A 23899-nucleotide genomic window follows, 5' to 3' on the forward strand; every position below is an offset into this window, starting at 1 on the left:
CTAATACACATATCGTGTAAGACAAGTTACATTATTTTAAAGGTGACATATTCTCCTCCCTTTCAACCAGTTTAAATAAGTCTCAGAACTCCCCAGAACATGTGTGTGAAGTTTCTTGCTCTAAATCCACTCTGATCCACTCTGTATTTGATCATGCCTATAAACCCTTCTATTTCAGCCCTGCTCAGAACAGGCTGTTTCTGTGTCTGTACCTTTAAATATGTAAATGAGCTGTGTCTGACCAAGCCCCTCTTGCATGGGTGTCTTGGGATTTCTCGCTCCAAGCTCTATTGTTGATGGTGAGAAGGCAGACTCAGAGGGCAGAACAAACACCAAGCTGTGGGAGTGTCACCCACCTGGGGGAGGAGTTACTGCCCTTTGTGATGTCACAAAGGGAAAATCTCTAAACGGCCTGTTTGAGCACACATTTTCTGAAAAGTGGAGCAGGCAAAAGACGGATATTAAATAGGACTTTTCAAATAGTCTGGGGGTTTGTAGACAGACTAGAGACATATATTAGTGTTAGAAAAACATGGTAAAGTGTATTTGACCTAGAGTCAGTTTTTAAAAGGGGAAATTGAACTGTCAGAAGGAAATTCATACTTGTGTTAGGTCCAATGTATTGAACTGAACAAAAAGAAAAGCTCATCAGTGATTACAAACATATGTTTTTCAAACTTTATGACATCCTAAAATTACCTCTCGAGACAACCTGACCCTCCAATGACACATAAAAGAGGCACTAAAGCGATCCTTTTAATGCATCCACATATTTACATACCAGCTTCCAAACATGGGAAAATGATTTTTTTTTTTTTTTTTTCTCAACAGGGCTGTGGGAAAATATTCTAAATCTGATTTACTGTTACACAAAATCACATTTGTTTTGGTTCAACATGCCTCCACATGGGGGAGACATGCTCCTCCCAACTCCAACACCCCTTTTTTAGGTAGGGAAGTAGAGGAGAAATGTAGAAATACAAAATATTTGTTCTCTGTGGAAGTCTTGCAGAAATCAAGAGCTCTGTTTGAGAGCAAAACAGAGAGGCTAGAAAAAGAGAGACCGACGGACAAACACAGCGGAGAGAGAAGACTGCAAAAATAATAAGGTTGTTGTTAATGCAGAGCAAAAACAACACACAGCTCCTCACTCTGCAACACTCCACTGCACTGTCAACTCTTCTGCTTTGATGGATCTGTGTGACCAGAAGTAACTGTGAAGGGCCAAACAAGGACGTTAATCAAAGAAGAGACACACTCTGAGGACGGAGAAAAGCAGTAAACCTTGGCTGAGGTGAGGAAGAAGCAGTTGTGTGGGAGAGCAGAGGCGAAGAAGGAGCAGCAAAAAGGCAGGGGAGTGGAGGAGTGAGGCGACCTGTTCTTCCAGTTTCCAGTAAAAAGGGAAAATAAGAAGAGAGGAGTTGGGGAACGAGGGAGAAGAGTCGGCTGGTCATGGGGCTTTGTGCTGTTCTTCTCATCTGTCTCTCCCAGGCTGAGCTGGGGAGCATCTGGGCTCATGAGAATGGAGGTAAGTCGCCATTCTTCAATGCAAAACAGGTTACTTACAGGTATCTAAATGACTTGTTTTCATGCTCTAAATGAAAACAAGTCTGACTTCCTTTTTTTAAATTATACGCTGTCAAAGCTTTTTCCTCCAGCTTCCAAAAACCTGATTCAGGTTAAAAGAAATCTGACCTGATTTCTTCCCTTCAACTTTGCCAAGGGGGAAAAAAAAATGTTGTGCACTTTTTTTTGTGGCTTCTGCACTTGTGTGTCTATTTATGCATGTGTGAAGTTAACAGGTCCCTTGACATTTCTTTCTGCCTGTTACAAGAAGCTTTCAAAAACACTGTGTGAGGGTCTGGATTTTCTAAAGGTGCCATTCCAAAACCTCTATATTTCCCCTAAAAGTGTCTGGAGTTCATTTGCTTGAAAAACAACTTTCATGTGATCATAAATCCTGCATCTTAGCAGAAAAATGCTTGAGGCTACCCAGTGATGTCGATTATGTCTGTAAATTTTGTTCCTGCAAGTATAAAAAGTCAATGAGAGCATCGGCAGACTAGACTGCTCTTATTTGGAAAGTTTGTGGTTTTCTTAGTTGATTTATCTCATCTCCAAACTGTATCTATTCACTCTGTTCGTGGTTATTTGTGCATCACCTGTAAACACTCCTCTGGCTTCCTGTGTGTCTATACGTATGCGCATGTATGTATTTTTGCTCTCCTTAGAGAAACATTATTTTTAGCCAGCCCCCGTTCTTGTGCTGACGCTCCGCCTCCCGACAATCAGCGGTGCTCCAGTTTCTCTGGCCTCTCCTGTGGTCCCAGTTCCTCTGATCAGGGGCCTGGCACTGCAGAGGACAACCCGGCACACAGACCAGATCAGAGAGATGACTCAAGTCCCTTACAGACTGCAGTTCCGCAGCAGTGCCATAACTGAGCTCCGTCGTCATTTGTACTTACACATTGCATCCGTGCTGGTGTGATATTGGTGTCAGTGTATGTAGTCGCATTGCATTACGGCGTTTTAGAACACCCAGAGGGAGCGCCAGAGGCCTGACGTGTGAGCACACAGCGGGAGCTCCACGTACATACACACTCAGGCATGCACACACACACACACACACACACACACACACACAGTGCTTATCCACCTTGACGGCACATTACACATTGCCAGCTGGTTCCCCCCATCACACCTTCGTCACCATCTCTGATGGCGGATCATGGGTTGAACCACTTTGCCCCACCATTTCACCTCCAAGTGTTAAACAGTGCGAGGTGTAACAGGGACGTTCATATTCCGCCTTCAAATTGCAAAGTCTGTTAGCACCATTAGAGTAAAAAAAATGTCCAAGCTCACTTTTAAGACTAACAAAAGGCATAGAAAACTCGGTCTACCCCTGTGCAGCTCTGTTTCCACAGCCTGAAAACTTTATCTCGCTGCTTGCTTACACCAGAAAGTAGATCATGTCTTTGCTAAAAAAGGTTTCGCTGGAAGCTCGGTGATACATCGACAACCTGAGATCTCAATCACTTCAATCAAAGGGCATCTATTTGTAGCATCTGCTCGGCTCACCACTAACTGCAAACCGTGCCAGATCTGGTGTTAAATCTCCAGCAAGAGTTGCATAACTGTGGTTTCATGACTTTTCTGCTGAATCATTACCGTTAAAACTGTCTGCAAATGATCGTCAGCACAATTAAGTCCCAGATTCCACCAAATATGATAATTTAGCAGTTCTATAATAAATGCATGTGTCTGCTGCATGTAGAGGATACCAAACATCAAAACACTTCATTTTATATCACGGTTGTTTTGACCCTAAAAAGTTGATCAGAATCAAGCTTTTATCAGGGTTCAAATGGATCTGAAGGAGCAAAAGGACTTTATTAAAGTGGTATTGTACCAATGGAAAAACAATCTTCCAATTGGACATGTTACGGTTAAAAGCAAAGTGTGAATTTACATTTGGCAGTGGAATCCAGGTGTAATTGGTAAGGACGAGGCAGGCTTGTAAAGGCGATTACAACCAGCTGGCAACTCTTTGAGGGTGGAGTGAAATGAAGTGTTTTAAGCTAATTGTTGCATGAACGTGCTAATAAGGGGATGTTTAGCGGGTACAATGTTTACCACTTATTTTGAATGTCAGCCTGCTAAAATCTGGCAAGAGTTAAAGCTGAGCAAACAACACATGTAGCATGATGGGGATGTACCCTTTTCTTTTCAGTACACTTAAAATGATTACATTTTAAACTGTTATTGGCACTACATGCAAATCAAGGGATTACAAAAATAACCATTTATTCCCATGCTTGAACCTAACTTTATTGGGCCTATCCAATAGTTGTGCAAACATTTCACTCAATATCCACAAATGATGATGCAACAGAGGATATCCAAAGTGATGAGGATACATTTACTGATGCTGCAATAGTAAACATCATAACCACTTCCCTAAAATCTATCGGAAGTATTAAAGGAAGTCACTTTTCTACTTACTTCCCTCTGTGATGTAAGGATATAACTTTTTTCAAAACTCCCAGTAACCCAACCATGAACATCCCACTGTTCCTGTTGTATGATCTCTACCGTTCAGCAGGTCACCAAATCCCAATACACTATATCGAGCTTCCGAACCTGATTTTGCCACTTTTAATAGCCTCGAGTGTTCGACATGGATTTATAACGTTATCTGTTCTGGGCTAACCCTAACCCTAAACATCTGAGTGAACTCCGTCTTTAGAAAACACACCGGTCATTAGATATAAATTCACCAATATGAAACTATTGACCATGTAAGTGGTTTTCAAGATACAAAAAAAACCTTCAAGATTGAACATTTGTGAAAAAACAAAATAATTGAAAAAAACATTACAATTTGATTTCCAAGCAGATTTTGAAATTATATACAATCTGTTATTGAGAAATACCAGGAGAAACCTAGAGACACATTTATTACTGGTGATGCATTTTGGTTTCAGACTGATGCAGCTATTGATAGGATGACATCAGTAAAAAGACAGTTCTGGTCTCAATCTGACAGGCTGCACTGATGAATAGTCTTGGTGGGCATGTGGTGTGATAAATGACATGAATGGACTAAAACTGCCACGACAAGAATGCTTTGTCTTAGTCTGGGTTGTCACCAAAAGAATATCGGGCCAAAGGGAACAAATTAAGTCAAACTCTTGCTTCCTGTAGTTTTAATATAATGTCTAATACTATGTTAAAAGATGACAAAAGCCCAAAAACCTCATGATGTTCATGTAGCTTTCAAAGTCAAAGCTTAAAAACCACAAATCACTTAAACTGACAGAACTGATTTCAACCTGAATTTATTTTGAATGGGTTTTATTCAGAGGGGATTCAGGATATGTCAGCAGCTTTTGTCCATTTCTCTTCGACTGTAAAATAATCCCCTTCTTTTGAAACTATAAATACTTCAGCACTAAAACAACACAGCGTAAACTACAAGACCAAAACCATCTGTAAACTGCAACTTCAATCTAAATTGAGAGTCAGTTCCAAAATTTAACAAAAACCCAACTCCCCGACGGCAAATCAAACATTTCAACTCTGAGCCTCGTCTATTCGTCCGTATTTATTCAAACGCCACATATTTTCTTGATTCTCATGTCTTTATCAGTCCAGCTGCCAGTGTTTGGGATTGCATGTTATGGTTACTGCTGTTCCTCTCAGTCTCAGGTGCCAAATGGCTTCTCTCCCACATCATAAGCTGTAGGCTTGTTTAACATGAATTGGCCTTTTTAAAAAATCCAACCGCAACGAAACCACCGCGCTAAGCAGCGATGACACGCTGACATATATGGCAGTGACCACGTATTGTGATTAACGCTCCACTGAGGATGCTTCTGCCAGAAGACTGCAGGTGTTTTGCTAATCCTTGTCCTGACACTAACCCTACGCATCATCTCCACAAACACAGAAAACGGCTTGGCTAGATCATCAAAGCTGAAGTTGTAATCTTGAGATTCGAATCATTCCTTCACTCCCAGTACATAATGGTTCACTTTCTTCTGTGTCTCCTACTGTCTCTGGAGCAAAGATGTTGGCCTCCCGTTCCTTGAGCTGGACCAGTAGATAATTCTCTTTTTCCTTTCCAGGACTGAATACATGCCTTTGTGCCCTCAACATATCCTTGATCGTGCTCGAACTTCAAAGTGTTGAGCATTAACCACAGAAGGAGTTCATATTCACAGGAAATTTATTTTTCATCCCTGGTCTTTATCCAGCCGAACAGACTGTAAGGCCATTTAGCTTTTGTCTCAGTTGAGGCACGTGGCTTTTTTTTTTTCTTCCTCTCTCTAGTCTGTCCTCTGTTTCCAGCCTTTAAATGCTGCATTCAAATGGAAAAATCTGATCTTTAAAGTGGCTGTCGTCAAAATTATGGCAGCCAATAGTAAGAATGTTGCTAAAGATATCAAATCAAGTAAGGAAAGGATGCAAGAGAACTACTGTATGTTTCTGGGGGGAAAAAAAGGACAAAGAGAGCAGGAAATAGCCGCGTGGGAGACGGCAACAGGATTCAAGACAATCTGTATACCCATAGCACACTGTATATGGCTCACTGTGTCCTAGTTCAATCTCACTCCCAACACCCACTTGATTTGTAAGGTGGCTGCTGCAATGCAGACACGTGTGAAAAAGCTGATATAATAGACATCTAACACGATGATGCCACGTTCTCACAACAGCTGGTGTATATCTGTTAATCCAACAAAACAAGCCTGCTGCAGTCAACACACTGGGGCATTTTCAAGATATTCTGTACTAAACAGTGACACTGTAATTCAACAACATCCCAGCGGTTAACTGGAAAATTTGAATTTAAAGGACTGTCAGAATAATTTGCACGCATTTCAGTCTATTAAAGAGGCTATTATTGTTTGTATTTACGTTTAAACCAACAGCAATTCCCCTGCAAATGTGATACATCTGTCACTTAGGTCACTGGATTCTGGGCCCCGTTTCAAATTCACCAGGATGTTATTCTGCTCCAGTTTGCGCTCTCCCACCAAAGGTTCCTCGAACACATGTGTCTGCCAGACCTGATGCTACTGAGGTCATCTTAACTCAAGTCCTCATGCAAAGTCCTTCCCACTCTTAAACTCTTTTTAGCCTTTTATTGCGTTGGAGGTTCATCCAGGCCCACATGCAGACAGTTAGTTAAAGAAGTGCTCCAGGAAGGAGGACAAGCACTTAGGAAGTTCGTAAAAGCAGAATTTTAAGACCTACAAAGCTAAAAACAGGGGGTTAAAAAAAAGAAGAAAGATGTATGCACAGTCGTATATATGTTTTGGTCTTCCTCCACCTCCCTGAAGCACTTCCTCACCTTCGCCCCCCTGCTATTTGACGCCTCCTCAGCTGTTTAGTGATGATACTGATGCTGCCAATCTGACCCAATTAGGAGCCTCTAGTTATGAAGCTGAGGAAATAGCTTCCACTGCACTGTAATCAGACAGGATTCCTTATTAGAGCCGTCTCCCCTGTGTGTGTGACAACCTCTCAACGTTATTTCTTCCTCTTGTCCCCATTTTGTGTCTTAAGTCTTTTTTATCATTGCCTCTTTTTTTATTGTATTTTACGTTAACAATTTAAGATTTTTTAATTCAGTAAATAGGAAACAAAAGCATCCCCTAAAGGTATAGCTTTTACTGAGTTTCAGAATAACTGCATTTTGATCTAAAAATGTAAAACTTTAAAGTGTAAAGGAACCAGTCCCCATTAACACCTGGAATCTTGACGAGTGAGTGGTGTAACTGCACTGAAGCCACATTGAAGATTAATTAAGATCCCAAAGATCACATTTGATGGCGTTTCTAAGACAAATATGGCGACTTTAAAATAAAAGTACGGAGGGGAATGTGTCCCGGGTCACATTTAAGGACAGCGTACCCAACTGGACCCTCATGTGCATTGATGGTGTCATTTTAAAGTGAGAAAAAACAACAAGATGCATCAAAATTCGCTAAAAAAGGAGTGAGAAAAACAAGTGGGTTTGGTTTTTGCATGTGGAAATGAGGTATGTTTACTCTGCATGTAGCAGGAAACTGAGTACTGATTAAAACTTGCCACTTTACGTCGATACAGGATGTAAAGAGTACCTTAAAGCATGGAAGCCAGTGCATTCAGCAAAGGAATAGTCCCATCTGAACCCACTGTAAAAACACAAATTTATTTTGAGACTTTGATATTTATAAGCTCAGTTAGCTTTGCAGGAAGATTTTGTTCCTTTTAGACAGAACAAGGCTGTTTCCCCTATTTACAGTCTTTTTGCTAAGCAAGGCTTATCAGCGTAAGCGTACTGCCCCTGATCTGCCATCAGAAGTAGAAACAGAGGCTATATTGGGGGGAAGACTATGGCAATGTGTGACATCTGAACCAGCAGGGAGGAACAGCACTGTGCATACACAGGGACACCAATATACCTCTGTTGTGGATGCAATGTGTAAATACAAAGGCGTAATGGCAAAAAGTTCCAGAAATATTCAGATGTAAATGTAACCATGAGTGCTACACAAGAGAAGAAAACAGCACGTTTTGCTGAGCACTTGAAAAGTAAGCTGACACCAAAACATCACACCCAAGTGTTACTGTTTAACATCCAGAAAACAATTGCTGTTAATCAGTTGAGACAACAGCCTCCCTCCTCTCTTCTGCATTCAGGCTTTCCAGCAGATGTTGGAGCCTGGCTGCAGGGATTTGCCCTCATTCAGCCACATGAGCATTGGAGAGGTTGATCACTGGTTCTTGTTGATAAGGTCTGACTCACAGTCGGCTTTCGAGTTCATCCCAAAGGTGTTCAATGGGTTAGAAGGTCGGGGCTTTGTGCAGGCTGGAGTTGGAAACTATTTTTATGCACCTGGCTTCATGTAACAAGGCATGACATGTTAAATCAGGGAAAAAGCCTTCATGAACTATTGCTGTACACATGGGAGGAAACTGGTCTCTAATGTTTCACTTAACGATAAAGCATTACGCTTTTAATTGGAACAAACAGACCCGTCCAAACCCAGAAAACAGCTCTAGATCAAAACTACAAAACAGCATATGGACAGGATCTGGAGCGTGCACATACTTCTGGTCACGTTGCTGTAAACACGATTTTAAAAGAAAGAGGCTGAGAGTGGGGTCTGAACCTCAGGCTGGCTCTTGTCTTTCCCCTCTCTCAGGACTATGACTACATCCTGTTACTGAAGTGCTCGGATCCGTGAACAAACAGCTCACAATAAATCTAGACAGCAAATTGGGTTTATCCCTCAGCATGTTTCTCAGGAGGAAAACATCAGAGACCGTCGCTCTGATGAAGGATCAAGCAAGTTCTGCTGACCGCGCAACTCTTTGAACCATAAATCTGCACAACACAGTGACTCATGGATCAGTTTGGAAATAATGGATGATGAAAAGAGAAGTAAATGTGAAGAAACACATCCATCTATGAACTGTTGGTCAAATGACAACAAACTTCAGCAATCAGCACAATGCATCGCGTGTATATGGACATTTTTGGCCAAAAACGAGAACTTAAACCAACGTTTATGCTTTTTCAAAAAATGAAAACCACCTAAAGCAGGGTTACTGCAGACTTTCTAGAAACACATTTAGTTGAGCTCATAGGACTTGATGTTACTTACAGTAATCGGCACTTAATTTAGTCTTGATCATGTCTTGAATTGGGGTCATCAGGTGGGCACCCTCCCTCCTTGATGTTTCACTGATAGGCCCACGACAACTCCAGAGGGCTCAACAGCAACACCTGGCGTCCCAGGTGCACCACCCTCTGCTTTTACCCCTCATGCAGGCTGATGGTCATCTTGCAGCCCAGTTGGGATCCTTTCTTTTCAGCCAGAGCCAATTGGTGCTTCGCTCTGCAGCCTCTGACAGCCACCTGACGACTTGTCCTCAGACTCCCATCCCTTTCAGCAGCCCGGTGGAAGACGTGGCAACAACCTCCACAGGGAGTACTTGTGTTTTCCAGCCCTTTTTATACTGCCTCACCTGCTAGATCTAAATATTTCAGCCTCTTAAGTTCGTATGCTTCCCCAGCTGCAGCCTCCCATGGCAGAGTTAGTTCCACAATGTATAGGGACTTTTGCAAGACTGACCACATAATCAGATCCAGTCTGAGCTTGATCCTGGCTAAGATCGACTTGCATCTTCCAACCACTGGCTGCATCCAATAGGCATGCTTCCCTTCTCACAGTTGGATTCCTTGGGACTTGTCCTGCTGGTACAAAGGCAGTGGTGTAATTGGAGCCAGTTGCCGGAGGACCCGGTTGGGCCCCCAGGTATAACGTCCTTGGATGTCAATCAATCAATCAATCAATTTTTATTTGTATAGCGTCAACTCATAACAAGTGTTATCTCGAGACACTTTACAAAAAGCAGGTAAAAGACCTTACTCATTGTTATGTTACAGAAAGCAGGTAAAAGACCTTACTTATGCTATATTACAAAGACCCGGCACACACACTTGGTTGAACAGTGACCACAGGTGTGTCATGGTTAGGTCCAACGATACCGGTCTGTGTTCCAACATGAGTTGTTGATATCATAGCAGCAGACCTGTAAGACTCCATTGGAGCCGTACTATTTCTAAGAAGGACGAAGACTTTGGTGCCTTTCAGATTTCATAGGGGACTCAATGGCTTTGATTCCTTTTGTCCCAAGTTTAAAAGCTTTTTTGCATATCTTAGAAGTCACCTCATAAACATTGTTTGCCCCAACCATTCCCTGTGTTTCTCATCTTGAAGCCAACTTTTCTTGAACTTACATTTCCCCATCTTCTCTTTCTCTCTCCCGTATTTCCAGAGTTTTAATGCTGCCATTAATGCTGCTCCTTGAATCGTCACATGAACAAGCAAATCAACCAAAAATCATAAAAAAATATATTGCGCTAACTAGACAGCGCAGGTTTGATGAAGTATTCAAACATGTCTTGAAGTGCCATCTCAAATCAGAGACCTGTCATGGTTTACCAGACTTTAAATGACAGTTTATGAACTTACATGTTAAAAATCTCATTTAAGGATCCAGTTCAGCCAAAACCCCATCCCACATGATTAGATAAAATGCAAACATTTAAATAAAACATCTTACTTTATCTGCTTAAGACACTAAGTCAAGTTACTGCTCCAAGACTGCAGAACATGGATTTGATTTTCTTTGGATAAGTCTGTCTGCTAATGATCTCCATTATGCTGACTAAAAAAGAATAAAAACAGATGTGACCACAGGCTTTAAAAGCAAAAAATAATAATTCTATTGCATTTAAAGACGATATTAAACCAGATAATTTAAGAGTTATTTTCACACATTTCAAAAACAAGGGCAGAATCTAATGGTCATGCGTTTCTTAAATTGAGATTTAATATATTTGGCACTTTATTTGCTGATGAACTGTCAGTGTGCATCTTTATGATCATGAATAACAGATTTAGAATAACCACAGCCGGAATAAAAAATATATCTTCAAACTACAACAGTTCTTGGATTCAAATGTGTTGGCTCTGCCCAGTTACCACAATGCCTTTCTTTTTCTAGATGCGCTGAGTCAAACTGATCTGTGGACGGATGGGTACTTGACTGGATTTCACAGAGCCAAGAGGGACCAAAAGACCCCACAGAGAGAAGCCCAGAAGTCCACTGATGGACGAGGACTCGATATCAGCACCCTGCCTGACAACGGGACCCAAATTGTGGTGAGAAATAAACACAATCTAAGTGACTGTCCGTTCTCTGTTGTAGTTTCCCATTCTAACACGAGAAAAACGCAGTCTAGGTGATTTTTGAAACAATAGGACTGTTGACTTTAGACAAAAGTAGACAGAGGCAGGTTCTCCTTTATAGCCAACAGTAATGTAGGTTTCAAATGAAAGCTCAAGTTGGAGGAGGCAAGACATGATGTAAAAAACGTCAATGAGTCCAACACCATACAGACCTTCATATCATTGCAAAAATGTAATTGGACGTATTCACAATAGCAATGTATGAAGTCTGAGTAAAGAGGGCATGGAACATTTTGCCATTTGTGTTCATATTTGCAGCTCAACCGGAAAATTTCCAAGACCCTTCTTGTCTTTTGACATATTTGCATCGTTTCTGTTTTGTTGTTTGCATTTGTGTTCTTCACTTGAACAAGAGAAAAAGTCCTCGAGGATGTGTTTGGTTCATGGTTCACAAATCAAACATTCTCCAATAAACACAAACAAGCACAGATGTTTGTTGTCTGTGCCCCGGCTGTCTGTCTGTGCATGGAAATGTTTGGAGCTGTTTGGACCAACTGGACATGTTCGTTTGGTGTTTGTCCATGTTTGATTAGGTTTGGTCAGTTTGCCATGCTTTCAAACGGACAATTACAGCGACAGCAGGCGTATAGTTTGCTTTCCCAGAGCAACGCAGCTCAAGCAAACCCAGTATAAAGCAGTTAACTCAATGGCCAGCACTGTCTTACTTGTCTTCGAGATGCAATCCCTTTAATCAATATTTTGACATCTTATTAGGGCTGTTGAAGTTCATACAGCCTTTAGAACCCCTCTGCTCTGAATGAGGAAGCGATTACAAAACCAGACCTGTCTTCGTTTTTCTGTCGGACAAAGATAAAAGACTTGCGTTTTCTTTTAAATAGTCAACTGGGTGGAGACATTTCAATCCGCTAACTTCGCTGATTGACAGTCAATTATCTGGTATAAAGGATATCATCCAATCAACAACATGAAGGGAGTTATGAGACTGTCAGGCGATGAGTAGGAAACCAAGCAGAAGAAACAACAAGAACAGCAAACACTATATGTAAGGCACTTTTTAACATAGAGGGCATGCCTTCCCAAAAGTGCACAACATCAAAGTTTGTTGTTATTTCACTTTATTCCAGTCTTAAAACCCAAGAAGAATTCATATTTTTCCATGGATTCACATACATTTCAGCCTAAATGATGTTAAATTTCAGATAGGTTGGCCCTAAAAAGGGGGTAAGGGAAAATCAAAACAGATCTAGATGTTCTTCCAATATTTCTGTTAGGCCCGATAGTCAAACAAGTATCTTGAAATGACAATTCTCTTTACTCTCCATTTTGAGATTATTTTTCACCAGTTTGACCCGTTCAGTTTGGGGTTCTGTTTAGTTTGGATTTGCTTGATCTGTGTGCCATGGGCAGTTAAGACATCATGACATATTCGACAAGAACACTGCCAACATTAGTGATGTTCCCAGTTGGAGGAAGATGGTTGGTTTGTTTGGCTTTGAGCTGCTAGCACATTGTGTTTGGGTTACAAGTTTGGCTGGAGTCTAAACATCTTCAAATGTGTAAGCGATGCTAACATAGCTTAAAGTTATCTCTGGTCTGACCCAATGGTCCCAGATTGGTATGCTTCCACATATAAGCAAAGTGAGGGGCATTTTAGTTTAAAGTTTATTTAAAAGGTAAAAGACTGGAACGATTATGTTCAACTGGTCGGCTTGGCCTGGTTAACCCTCACTAACTCGAACTCTAAAGGAGATAATCATCACGTTTACCCAGCTATATCAAAATGTTTTTAGATTCTAAAAGCTTTGGACCGAATCTGGTTTCATTAAAAAAAATTCTGTGCTGAAAGGTCAATCGAGGCAACAGACTTAACGCTGTGCCGGGCCATAGAGGCTGTGAGTGGAGGTTTTTGTTGTTAGATTCCCGTCAGGTGGACTTGTCCTGAGCCAGTTTTCCATTAAATGACTCTTACATCCCTGTGTGTGTTTGTGTGTGTGTGTGTGTGTTTGTGTGTGTGTGTTTATTTAAGTGTGTATGATGAGGATTAATTTATAGCTTATGTCCCCAGACTCCTCTTGCACTTGAATCAGCCTCAGTAAAATTCAACCCAAATAAACTGTGTTTTGCTTTTATTTCACCTTTCTCTCCGTTCAAATTGAAAACAGACGACGGACTCGTCCTGCCAACTTGCAGTGTTTGTTTAAGCGTGGATGTGCGTGGAGTTTGTGTGCGCGTGTGTGCTTGTGAATGACTCACTTGGACAAGATCAGGCATAGCTCTGTTGTACTGCCGCTTACCGCCGTTGACTTTTTTTTTTAAGGAGGCAGGTCTCATCCCAATTTCCAAGACTTTTGTCCAATGGGAATCCTTTCAATAAACCAGTCAGCTGTGAGGGGAAAAAAAGTGCATGATTACTCCCCTCTCCTCACCTAGAAACCCCCCTGCACACACACCCTCCCTCTAGAAAACACCGGCTGGTGTCAGGCAGTTGAGATGGGAGAAAGTGGGTCACTTGCTGTATATGGAGCAGCCAGAGAGGCAGTGAGAGTGCTGCATTTAACTGCTCCACTTTCAGAGCCCACACTAAACCCCAGAACCATTGCTCTCTGTCACCTTGAACTGTGGCATACATTAATAATGCCATCAAGGATGGAGATCTGTATGAGGAAACAAGCTCTTGCTTTGTGTGTTATGTGTAAACAGCTCCCCCAAGTGGAGCAGTAAGGACAGGAGTAGAGGAGATGAGTCACAGATGTGTTGTGGGGTGCTTCCCAAACATCCCTTTAACACAAAACAGCCTGCTCTTAGAACCTCTTTCCATTGGTTTAATATCTTCAATAATACTTTTCCCTATTTTGAGATTGTCCAAATATTATAATCTGATGATCTAAAATTCGCAAGAAGTTGAAAAAAGCCTCCTAATTTATTTCTTTAACCACCTTAATACTTCTTACCTTCATCCTGTTGATCTTTGTAGGGTGCCGGCCCCGAGTTTGGAACCAACCTCCTAGTTTGACATCAACCCCAATCTTCTCGTTTTACCAGTTGATCATGTCGTGAGAAAATGGCTGGAAGAAATAAATGAAACAAAAATATTACAACTGTTCTAGTCGAGGTATCAGTAACGTTTTCAGTCTGATAGCAACTGTAAATATGCAGAGATCAGAGTGGGGAAAAGAGGCCTCTACAGTATGGATACTTATGGAGATCCTATGAATAACTTAAACGTATCTGTCCTTGAATGAGATGGGTATGAAGTGGTTTTTGGGGCAAATACTGAATTTCTCGATTGTATAATCTGCACATTATTTTCCCTGTAAAATTATTCATTGTCATGGCGACAGTGGCGTGGTGGTGATTGATGCGTGTGCCCCATGTGTGGGGGCTGTGGTCCTCCGGGCGGGCGTCCAGGGTTCCGATCCAACCTGTGGTTACTTTCCCGCGTCTCGTTCCCAACTCTCTCTCTCTCTCTCTCTCTCTCTCTCTCTCTCTCTCTCTCTCTCTCTCTCTCTATATCCACTGTCCTTTCTCTACAATAAAATGGTCAAAAAAGCCCAAAGATAACTCTCAATAATGGCTCAAAAGAAGTCAGATATTGTGAAATGCCCGTCTTCCACAGCCAGAAGTAGTGTTTTCAAATGAGCTGTTTAATTCAACCAGCAGTTTAGTTTAAGTTTAGGAAGCTGAACCCAAGAACTGTTTAGAATTTTGCTTTCAAAAATTGTCATCGATCAATCCTTCACGCTGGTTCATTTTCTGACAATCTGCTCCTGTTTTAACTTGAATTCATAACTGTAGCCATGTTTATTTATGTGTGACTTAAACAACACCATGAACCATTTCTTGAACAAGCTCAAGAGCACGTTCAAGTGTCATCATGATGGATAGTCAACTGTAGTCAGCAGTTTGACTCAGCAAACTTCAAAACTCTTGGCTGACATCTTCTAAATATGCTTTCCACATTTTAATGTCTGCACATAAAACACACAGACACACTCTGTGGGAATTAAAGCACTAAGTTGTGGCCTTTTCAATCCAATTTTAAGTTTGCTTTTTTCCCACTCACTGAGGCTAAGCTTTGTTTACAAGTCTGTGACAAGAAAGTACAAATCTTCTCCATATTCTATGATACTCTGCGGGACTCCCTAACCATGCTTATGGGGTTTCATTTCTAGTAAACAATCACAACTTGTAACTCAACTTCAAATTTTAATTGGTTTTTCCTCCCATTATTCATCTAGCCAGAAAATCCTGCAAACTATGAAGTTTTAGGTCATTATTAATAATCAGACTGAATATATTTCATGCTGTTTGTGACGACCTCACCACCCTGTTTTTTCTCTCAGGAGGACTCCACAAAGTATTACTCATGGCAGAGTTTTGGACCAACAGACAGACGGAGCAAAGAGTTGTGGGTGAATCTAAATGCTCTGCACGAGAGCCAAGTCCAAATTCATGGCATCCTGTCCAATGCACACCAACGAGCAGCGGTGAGATGAGCAATAACACACACACACACACACACATCCAGCTAATTCAACACCCAGCCGTGTCTGATCGTTGGTATTTTCCACAGAGGGTGGCGCTTTCTTTCGATTTCCCGTTTTATGGACACAACTTGAGGCAAGTCATCGTGGCAACCGGTGGTGAGTTTCACTTTGATATCATAGCAACACGCCAGTTTGACTGTTCCAATCAGGAGATTGAGCATCTTCCAGTGTGCTGAAGAAGATGCTGTCCAACCCTGGGGAGATATGCATTTATGATATAGGCTGTGATAAATCTGGTTGACTATAAATGCCTTATTTTCTGATGATTCTAATTGCTTGAAAGTTTGCTGTGCATGTCCTACATTTTTAACCCAAAGACAATAACCAAGCAGGCGTGAGTTATTCTAACAGTAAGTCTAACAGTCCTGCTGCAGTATCTTTAAAAAATGCTGCCACGCTACTACATGAGCAGGTAAACTGTACCGTAAATTTGAATCAAACTAATGTGTCATGTCTTAAGTGTTGGTTATGTTTAAGGGAAAACATTATTTGGTCAAGTTTCGGAAAAGATTCAGATTTGGGCAGAGACGTTGCCTCGAGGGGATACACACAAAGCATCATGTTCTTCAGGTTGAATCGAGATTGGCTCTCGGATAAAATTCTTGGAAGTAAACCCGCTTCTGTAAACTAAAACAAGTACAAGCCCATGACAACACAGTAAAGCCGGATTACGCAGAATTTGGGGCGGGGGCTGTTTTATGTCATGGACTACAAACTTGTTTTTTCTTTAAAGTGCTAGCTAACTCACTGTCTTGATTTCTTTTGTTTTTTGTTCTTAATATTTTACACAGTACCTGTGTTTGCAGCTTGTCTCTCCTAAATCCCCAAAAAATGAATCCAAAGGCAGTTTTTTTTCCTACTAAAGTAAATCAGCACCAATATATCCTGAGGTAGCAGGTTGCTATATTGAGCTTCACCTGTATGGATCAACATGGTGAAAAAGCATGACCATTATATCCAGGCTTTCATGAGAGGTGACAAGTAGAAAACATTGCTTCTCTACATGAACTCATTTTTCGTAGTCATTCTGATAAAATCTGACTTTTGGGATGTGTTTGTTGCAAAAATGGATATTTAGGATAATGATGGAATTGTGATTCATTGTTAATCCCTATTTAAAACTTAGCATATGACATTTTGTGCTACGAGTGCCGATACAAGACTTGAGTTTTGATGATTGTACCAAACATTGGTGAATGCCTGACTTCAGGAGATACAAACTGAAAGTCAAATTTATTTAATGAACCTTTCTGTCTCAACAAAGAACTCAAATGTCAAATGATGTTGTGGTTGTTCCGTGCTGTATAGTCTTAAAAAGGCATCCTGTACCATCTAAGATTTAGAGTTTGAATCTACACCAGAGTGTAGCTCTCACTTCTTTACAAATTAAGGTATTCTGTGTAGGTTCATCATGCAGCATGCATTGTAAAAATCTTCCCCTGTGTGTCTCCCCAGGTTTCATGTACATGGGAGACATCACTCATCGAATGCTGACTGCCACACAATACATCGCTCCCCTCATGGCCAACTTTGATCCGGGTTACTCCAAAAACTCAACAGTGAGGTTCTCAGACAACGGTAACTAAGAGCTCCTCAGGGAACGTATCTGGGAGCTCCGGATTTTCTTCTGACCTTCCCATGTCTGTGTCCCGCTCTGCTCAGGTAATCTATTTGTGGTTCAGTGGGACAACGTGAGGTTGCATGAGCAAGCTGACGAAGGGCCATATACGTTCCAGGCGGTCCTCCACAGAAATGGAACCATTGTTTTCAACTACAAAGAAGTAAGTGAAGGAGTTCAGCTGTTTCCTGCTTCATCTGAACCGTCTGCACTTCTAGTTACACATTTTATACATTTTCATTTGAAAGCGGAAATGTCCTGAGATCGCCATGTTTGTTTTTTTAGATTCCTATGTCAGTGGAGAAAATTGATGTCAAAGGGCATCCAGTGAAAGTAGGACTGTCTGAAGCCTTTATGCTACCGGTTCAGTTCTCAAAGCCCTCAGGTCAGTTCTTTAAACATGTTCTTTTTTATATAAGTAAGCAGATTTAACACTGAAATGGTGGTGCAAGAAAAATGCTCAGGTAAAGAACGTTTAATGAGGCTATTATTGAGATGCTTTTTTTGTTAGTTTTTAATTTTTAACGCCAGCAGTGCTTCATATCGTACACGATAAGTTGCCTTTAAACCAGACGAAGCAGAAACACAAATAGGAGACCTGCTTATACTTTCTATTCTGTCTAGAAAAGGGGGAACAATTTACTATCTATGAGTATCATCGCGTCGAGATCAACTTCACCAAGATTGTAAGCGGATCTGCTTTCGAGCTCACACCTCTTCCCAGTAAGTATCACCTACATACCGACCTTTGAACCACAGCCAACCTTTACTACTCACCCCTAAACTCCAGAACCGTCTCTGTCTGCTTCCTACAGCTTGTCTTCAACACATATCCTGCGACCTCTGCTTAACATCCAACCTGACAACTGGCTGCGGCTGGTGCAACACTCTTCAACGGTAAAGTGACATTTTGGCAGATTTTATCATGTGATGAAACCACAGAGAACCTGGCTCGTCAATTTTTTCCACGCTGACTTTCAGATGCTCAGACGGGATCGACCGGCACAAACAAGAGTGGATACAATACAACTGTTCAGTAGAGGTGAGAAACATTTCCCATTCATACAAAAGAGAAATGAGAACCTGTTCATCGTCTTTGTTGAGTGATTAATGTGGAAATTCACTCAGGCAAAAAGCACTTGTGAGGACTACAACCCAGTACAACCTGAGGGATCGACGGGCACCTTCAACCACTCCTCTCCAGGTCCAACTCCGACTTCAGCAGTGCTCAGAGAACATCCTGTCACCCGAGGTAAATCTCCCTGGAGCAGACTCTAGGGGAAACACACAGTGAGGTATTACAGTAAGGGTTCATCTCATTATTCAAGGTGGTACATCAGGGTGAAAGTTTATTACCATGACCATTTCTAACAGTCCAATGTGTCAGACTTTGTGCTAGACGTCCTGTACCTTTGATCAGTATCCCTGGTGTTCACACAGACCAATAACCTTGATCAAGGCAGAGACGCGATGCAACATTCGAACGTTAATGCATACATATGAAGTCGAGAGATGACTGTATATTTTCAGCAGAAAATGTAAAAGGTTTATAAAAGTTTTATTTTGAAATTGACCAGACACTGTGCGTTTTCTTGTCTGACTTCCTGTCCGGGTTGTCATATTCTGTCAAGCTTTATGCATTACCTGCAGCTTACTCCGTCGAAAATAGACTCGCAGCTGTTGAAGAAATTACTAAGACTTGACTCCACACAGTAAGACTCAGTTGACTCAGATGGCTTACGTTGATGAAAGTTTATACATCAGATGAACACTCGAGGAGACATGATTCAACATCACACTTCTGTACTCGTGTCTTGCTCAATCACATCTGCCGAACTTCTCGAAAAGGCATCGCATATATCCTAAAAGACATTATCATTATCAGGGTCACATTGACCCACCTAGAGTAAACTGTGACGTCAATAACACTGGAGCAGACAACAAGTCTACCAAACATCCTTGCAGATATCAGGATGAACAGCTGACACTCTTTAAGCTGTACTTGGTGTTCTAATAACAGCTGAACTCCATCAGGTCTGACTGACATTAGAAAACAGTGAATAAACCTAATAACTACAGAAATTCCACCACAGCAAATAGAAATAGAGCAGAGCATAGCGGCGCTGACGGACTGCGGCGCTCGCTGTGGAAACACAATGATTGACTAGAGTGGCAGCGAACTACAGATACTATTCATTCATTTCTGCCATGTGGAAATTGGCCACATTGTGTTTTCTAATACGCAGAGGAAAGTCAAAGACAAATTTCTGCATTTTTTGCGCAAAAAAGTACACAATAAAATGTATTCTATTCTACTCTATTCTATTCTAACCTTGAAGTAGTTCTAGTTCACACAGTTTTTCCACTGAGTATTGCTATCAAGAGTTCAGGTGTGCTCACTTTTGGCATGACTTTCAAACAAAGCATTGCAGATCTTTCGTCTACACCAGTGGTTCCTAAAGTGGGGGTCGGGACCCCCTGGGGGGTCGCGGAACACTGTTAGGGGGGTCGCGAGATTCCTTCCAAAAACATATAAAAATAGAAAATGGTTTAAAATTGGATATTTCACCCATTAATTTGAAAATACAGTATGTAAAAAAAGTAGTTTCTTACAATAAATTACAAAAATAATATGATGGTGTTTGGGCGTATTGTTTAGCTGTTCTAATGCCAGTGTTTGGAGAGACCTAGTGCGTCAAATGTGGGGTCCCAAGTATCTATCACCGTTATATTGGGGGTCGCAAGCTGAAAAGTTTGGGAACCCCTGGTCTACACTGATGGAAAGTTGCTCTTTCTTGCCACATCCAACCATGTAGCAATGCCCATGTGTTCCCAGATATCAGAAACTATTTTGGTACGTTAATGTCAGTATCTGTGGTAAATGGGTAAAGCTACTTCGAAAAACCCAAGTTGTAATAAACTGAAATGATCCTTTTATCCATCTTGGTTAATTTTTTTAAAAGGCTTTGTGGGGGCTGTTTAATGCTCTGTTTTGCGATTTAATGGTCGACTGGCCGGGCTCTTCAAGAGTTGTTCGTCAGAGTTTTATATGCACACAGATAATGCAACACAGATCTGTTCTTTTCTGTTTTTCCGCTGTATAAAGCTAATTCTAGATGTTTTCCTGAGCATGCATGGGAGTATTTAGCAATATAATACATCTTATGACACACTATTGGAATGTAAAACAACACCTCATGCAGACCTCAAGTAGACCATAAAAAACACACTTGTTAGACTCCATCTAGAGGCGCTTCTTTAGCCAGGCTTTTTCCATGCAGCACAGCTTTGACATTTTAAATCTCTGTTTTCTGTCCTTTCAGATTTAGACACAAGTCCTCCCCAACCTAAAGGGATCCCAGAGAACACAGCCATCATAGCAGGTGTAGTGGCTGCGCTGGCTCTGCTCGTGGCTCTGACCTTACTGGCTGTCTATTACATCAACACACACCCCACAGTGGCTCCACCTTTCTACCTCATGCAGGTGAGTCGAACAAAAGAATATATATATCAGAACTTAAGAGACACCACTTGTGTCTTCCACCGCTTGGCCATTTACAACTTCTTTCTGTTATGTGTAGCGACGCACCAATAACTACTGGCCGTCTATGAAGTTTCGTAACCAGGGCTGTCACTCCAATTATGCTGAAGTCGAGCTGGGTGGTCATGAAAAGGAAGGCTTCATTGAAGCAGAGCAGTGATGCCAAGGGTGCTGGACTTGCAGGACTCAGAAAGAGAAATGGAGGACACCATCTTAAGGACTGCAAGAGAACCAATATGGACAATCAGGACGACCATCATCAAAGGGTTCCCCTACTCCGACCTTGGCGGCTGGAACGTTTTGTTTTTTTTAAACTTTAACTGCTCTTGAAGCTCTTGCCTGTTTTTCTCTGAGTCTTTTGCTCTTTACAAACACACAGAGGATTTGTCGTGTTATTCAAGGGTTGGAGGGTCTGAGTGACAGAAAGCTGAATGTACAGAATAAACTGTACAATACCCATCGCTACGAGGGGGATGTCAGGGAATGAATCAAACAAGCCTTCATACTGCAAACCAATGTAAAACTCTACTTAACTATGTGTCTTTTTTTGTTTTCATTCAGTTTTTGTAGTTATTTTTTGTGTCAGGAAATTTCCATGTTACCAGTGGTTCATGAAATGTTCTCTCTCTCTCTCTCTCTCTCTCTCTGTGGACTATTTACAGATATTTAGCAATATAACTGATAGTGATTTAAATAATCATCATGAAGATCTCTGGAATAATATTATTTGAATGAGATTTAATGGAGGCATCAAGTTGTGAGAGCTTTTTTTTAATCTTTCTGTTAAAATGTGTCTTAATAAAAGCTGGTGAGTGTTGAAGTCGATGTCATGCTTGGGGACTGACAATCTTGGCCGATGTTAGGGATTGGCACTCTTTATCTAACGTGGATTGACGATCAGATAAGTGCTATAAGGTAACAAGCTTTTATTCTAAAACTGCAGCTAAACCCTATTTTGATTTCTTAGAAAAATGAGCTCTAAATTCGAAACATCATTCAAGCATGTAGGAAAGTCACATACAATCATCTGCATAGTTTGTGTGCACAGTGTGCATTAAAACTGCTGCATATAATTCAATTTTTAAGAAAACCTGTCGATATTAAGACAAAATATCAAGGAATAAAAGGCAACAATAATGTTTAAATTTGCTGCATCCTCACAGATAATCCTAACTCTTATTGTCCACAACACTTAAGTGATAAATAAAAATAGAGTATTTGGTAAACTACAGTTTAACACACCTTCAGCATTAAGATAATATTTAAATACAGACTTATCTCCTTTGTGAATGTTAGGGTTTTTAACCACTTTTGTATGACAGGTGATACCTAGCACTGCCACAAGATGGCGCCAAATTCATACAATAAAGGGAAAACCCCTTTTAACTTTTAGGTCTCACTTTCACCAATAAGGTATAAGCCAACTTATCATAAATACAAGCTAAAACATGTTTACATTTTTCGTTAAAAATGTAAAAACGTGTGTCACAGCAAAGATAAATGACCTTAAAACCTGCTGACTGAATGATATGATTAATTACCTCTTAAATTGAGAGTTGAAGATGGAAGCCCATAAGGAAGTCAAATTACCTTTGCAAATGACAAATCAACAAGTATGTGACTTACAGTTCACTAAAGCGTACGAAGGTGTCTGATAATACCTGAAGTGGTGAGTTTACTGAGAAAACGTAGAAATAAAACTTTTTTAACTGAAGACTGCAGGTGGAGGAGGTGGAACATACCATTCATAATAGATAGGGGGGGAGTGGAATAGTCCAAGTAGTTACTATATTATTTTATTTTACAAACTATTGATGTTGTCTTAAAGAAGACAAAGATAAAGATAAACTTTATTGACCTCCCATGGGAGATATTTTTGCATTACAGCAGCTCAAGAAAACAGGAGACAGGAATATAATTATTAAAAAATAAAAAGTTAAAAATCAAACATATTTACATCAGTTAAATAAAAAAATACAATAATGGAATATTACACAGTGTCTACACTGCCACTTGTGGAAAGATGCTGTTTACTACTAAGATACTGGAAAGATTGTGGTTTTGATACTGTTAGTGAAATAATGCGAGATTGAGTCGACAATAAAGATATATTTATATATCTATATATATATTTGTCACGACATGATGATGTGAATGGTATTAAACATGGCGCTTGCAACCGTTAACAGTTAAATTAAAACTAACGGATATAATAGTTTTTGCTGTTGTAATTGTTATTTTCGTTCACTTCTGTAGGAATTTATAAAAAACACGATAAAGTTCATGTGAGGTGGTTAAAAAAAGAGGGGGCACCCGGATTTGAACCGGGGACCTCTTGATCTGCAGTCAAATGCTCTACCACTGAGCTATACCCCCGATGATATCCACAGAGCGGAGTGTTGTGTATTCATCATTACTATAGTAGTGTTTGTTCGTTTGTGGGTCAGGGTACATAATTAGTGTCTGCACCTTCGTAATTAAACCCTAAAGCACGATTTAAAACTGTATGTTATTAACAGGGTTAGCGTGTAGCTCCCGTCCACAGTTATACGAGATGTAGATTTTAACCCTCACCGCCAGATGGCGCCAAATACCAACTACTTACTGATACCAAATAAACGCTGATGACCATCCTTTATTTCCCTCTTTAAAAATCACAAGAGCATTTTGAGCTGCTATTACAGTACGGTTTTATATTTTAATCATTCTCAGTGTAAGATGCCCTTCTCCACCGATTCATTCAATGCTACCTTAATGTGCTCCACGAAAAACAAGTTAATCTAAACACTCGTTGTCGTGTTAATATTTCAGGTGCTATTTTAAGTCTTTGAATACAAACATTAAGTTCAGAATGTATGAAGCATGAATGTGGATCATTTGACATGTGGAGAATCTGCGCTATATTGCTTTATTTCGA

The 23899-nt window shown here is 40.7% G+C and overlaps 1 protein-coding gene and 1 non-coding gene across 2 annotated transcripts; one reads left to right on the top strand and one right to left on the bottom strand.

Moving 5' to 3' along the window:
• The first annotated feature begins 970 nt into the window (after positions 1 to 970).
• LOC109981810 (plexin domain-containing protein 1-like) lies at positions 971 to 21802 on the top strand. The gene is made up of 13 exons (XM_065949907.1): positions 971 to 1528; positions 11071 to 11228; positions 15620 to 15763; positions 15850 to 15919; positions 17279 to 17401; positions 17486 to 17604; positions 17727 to 17826; positions 18066 to 18164; positions 18257 to 18338; positions 18423 to 18483; positions 18570 to 18693; positions 20765 to 20925; positions 21023 to 21802. The coding sequence occupies exons 1-13, from the start codon at positions 1453 to 1455 to the stop codon at positions 21140 to 21142; spliced, it is 1437 nt and encodes a 478-aa protein (XP_065805979.1). The 5' UTR covers positions 971 to 1452; the 3' UTR covers positions 21143 to 21802.
• A 1484-nt stretch (positions 21803 to 23286) lies between these two features.
• Positions 23287 to 23358, bottom strand: trnac-gca (transfer RNA cysteine (anticodon GCA)). The gene has a single exon. It is a non-coding gene; the product is annotated as a tRNA-Cys (tRNA).
• Between the last annotated feature and the right edge of the window lie 541 nt (positions 23359 to 23899).

Source organism: Labrus bergylta, chromosome 21 (assembly GCF_963930695.1).
Source record: "Labrus bergylta chromosome 21, fLabBer1.1, whole genome shotgun sequence".
NCBI lineage: Eukaryota > Metazoa > Chordata > Actinopteri > Labriformes > Labridae > Labrus > Labrus bergylta.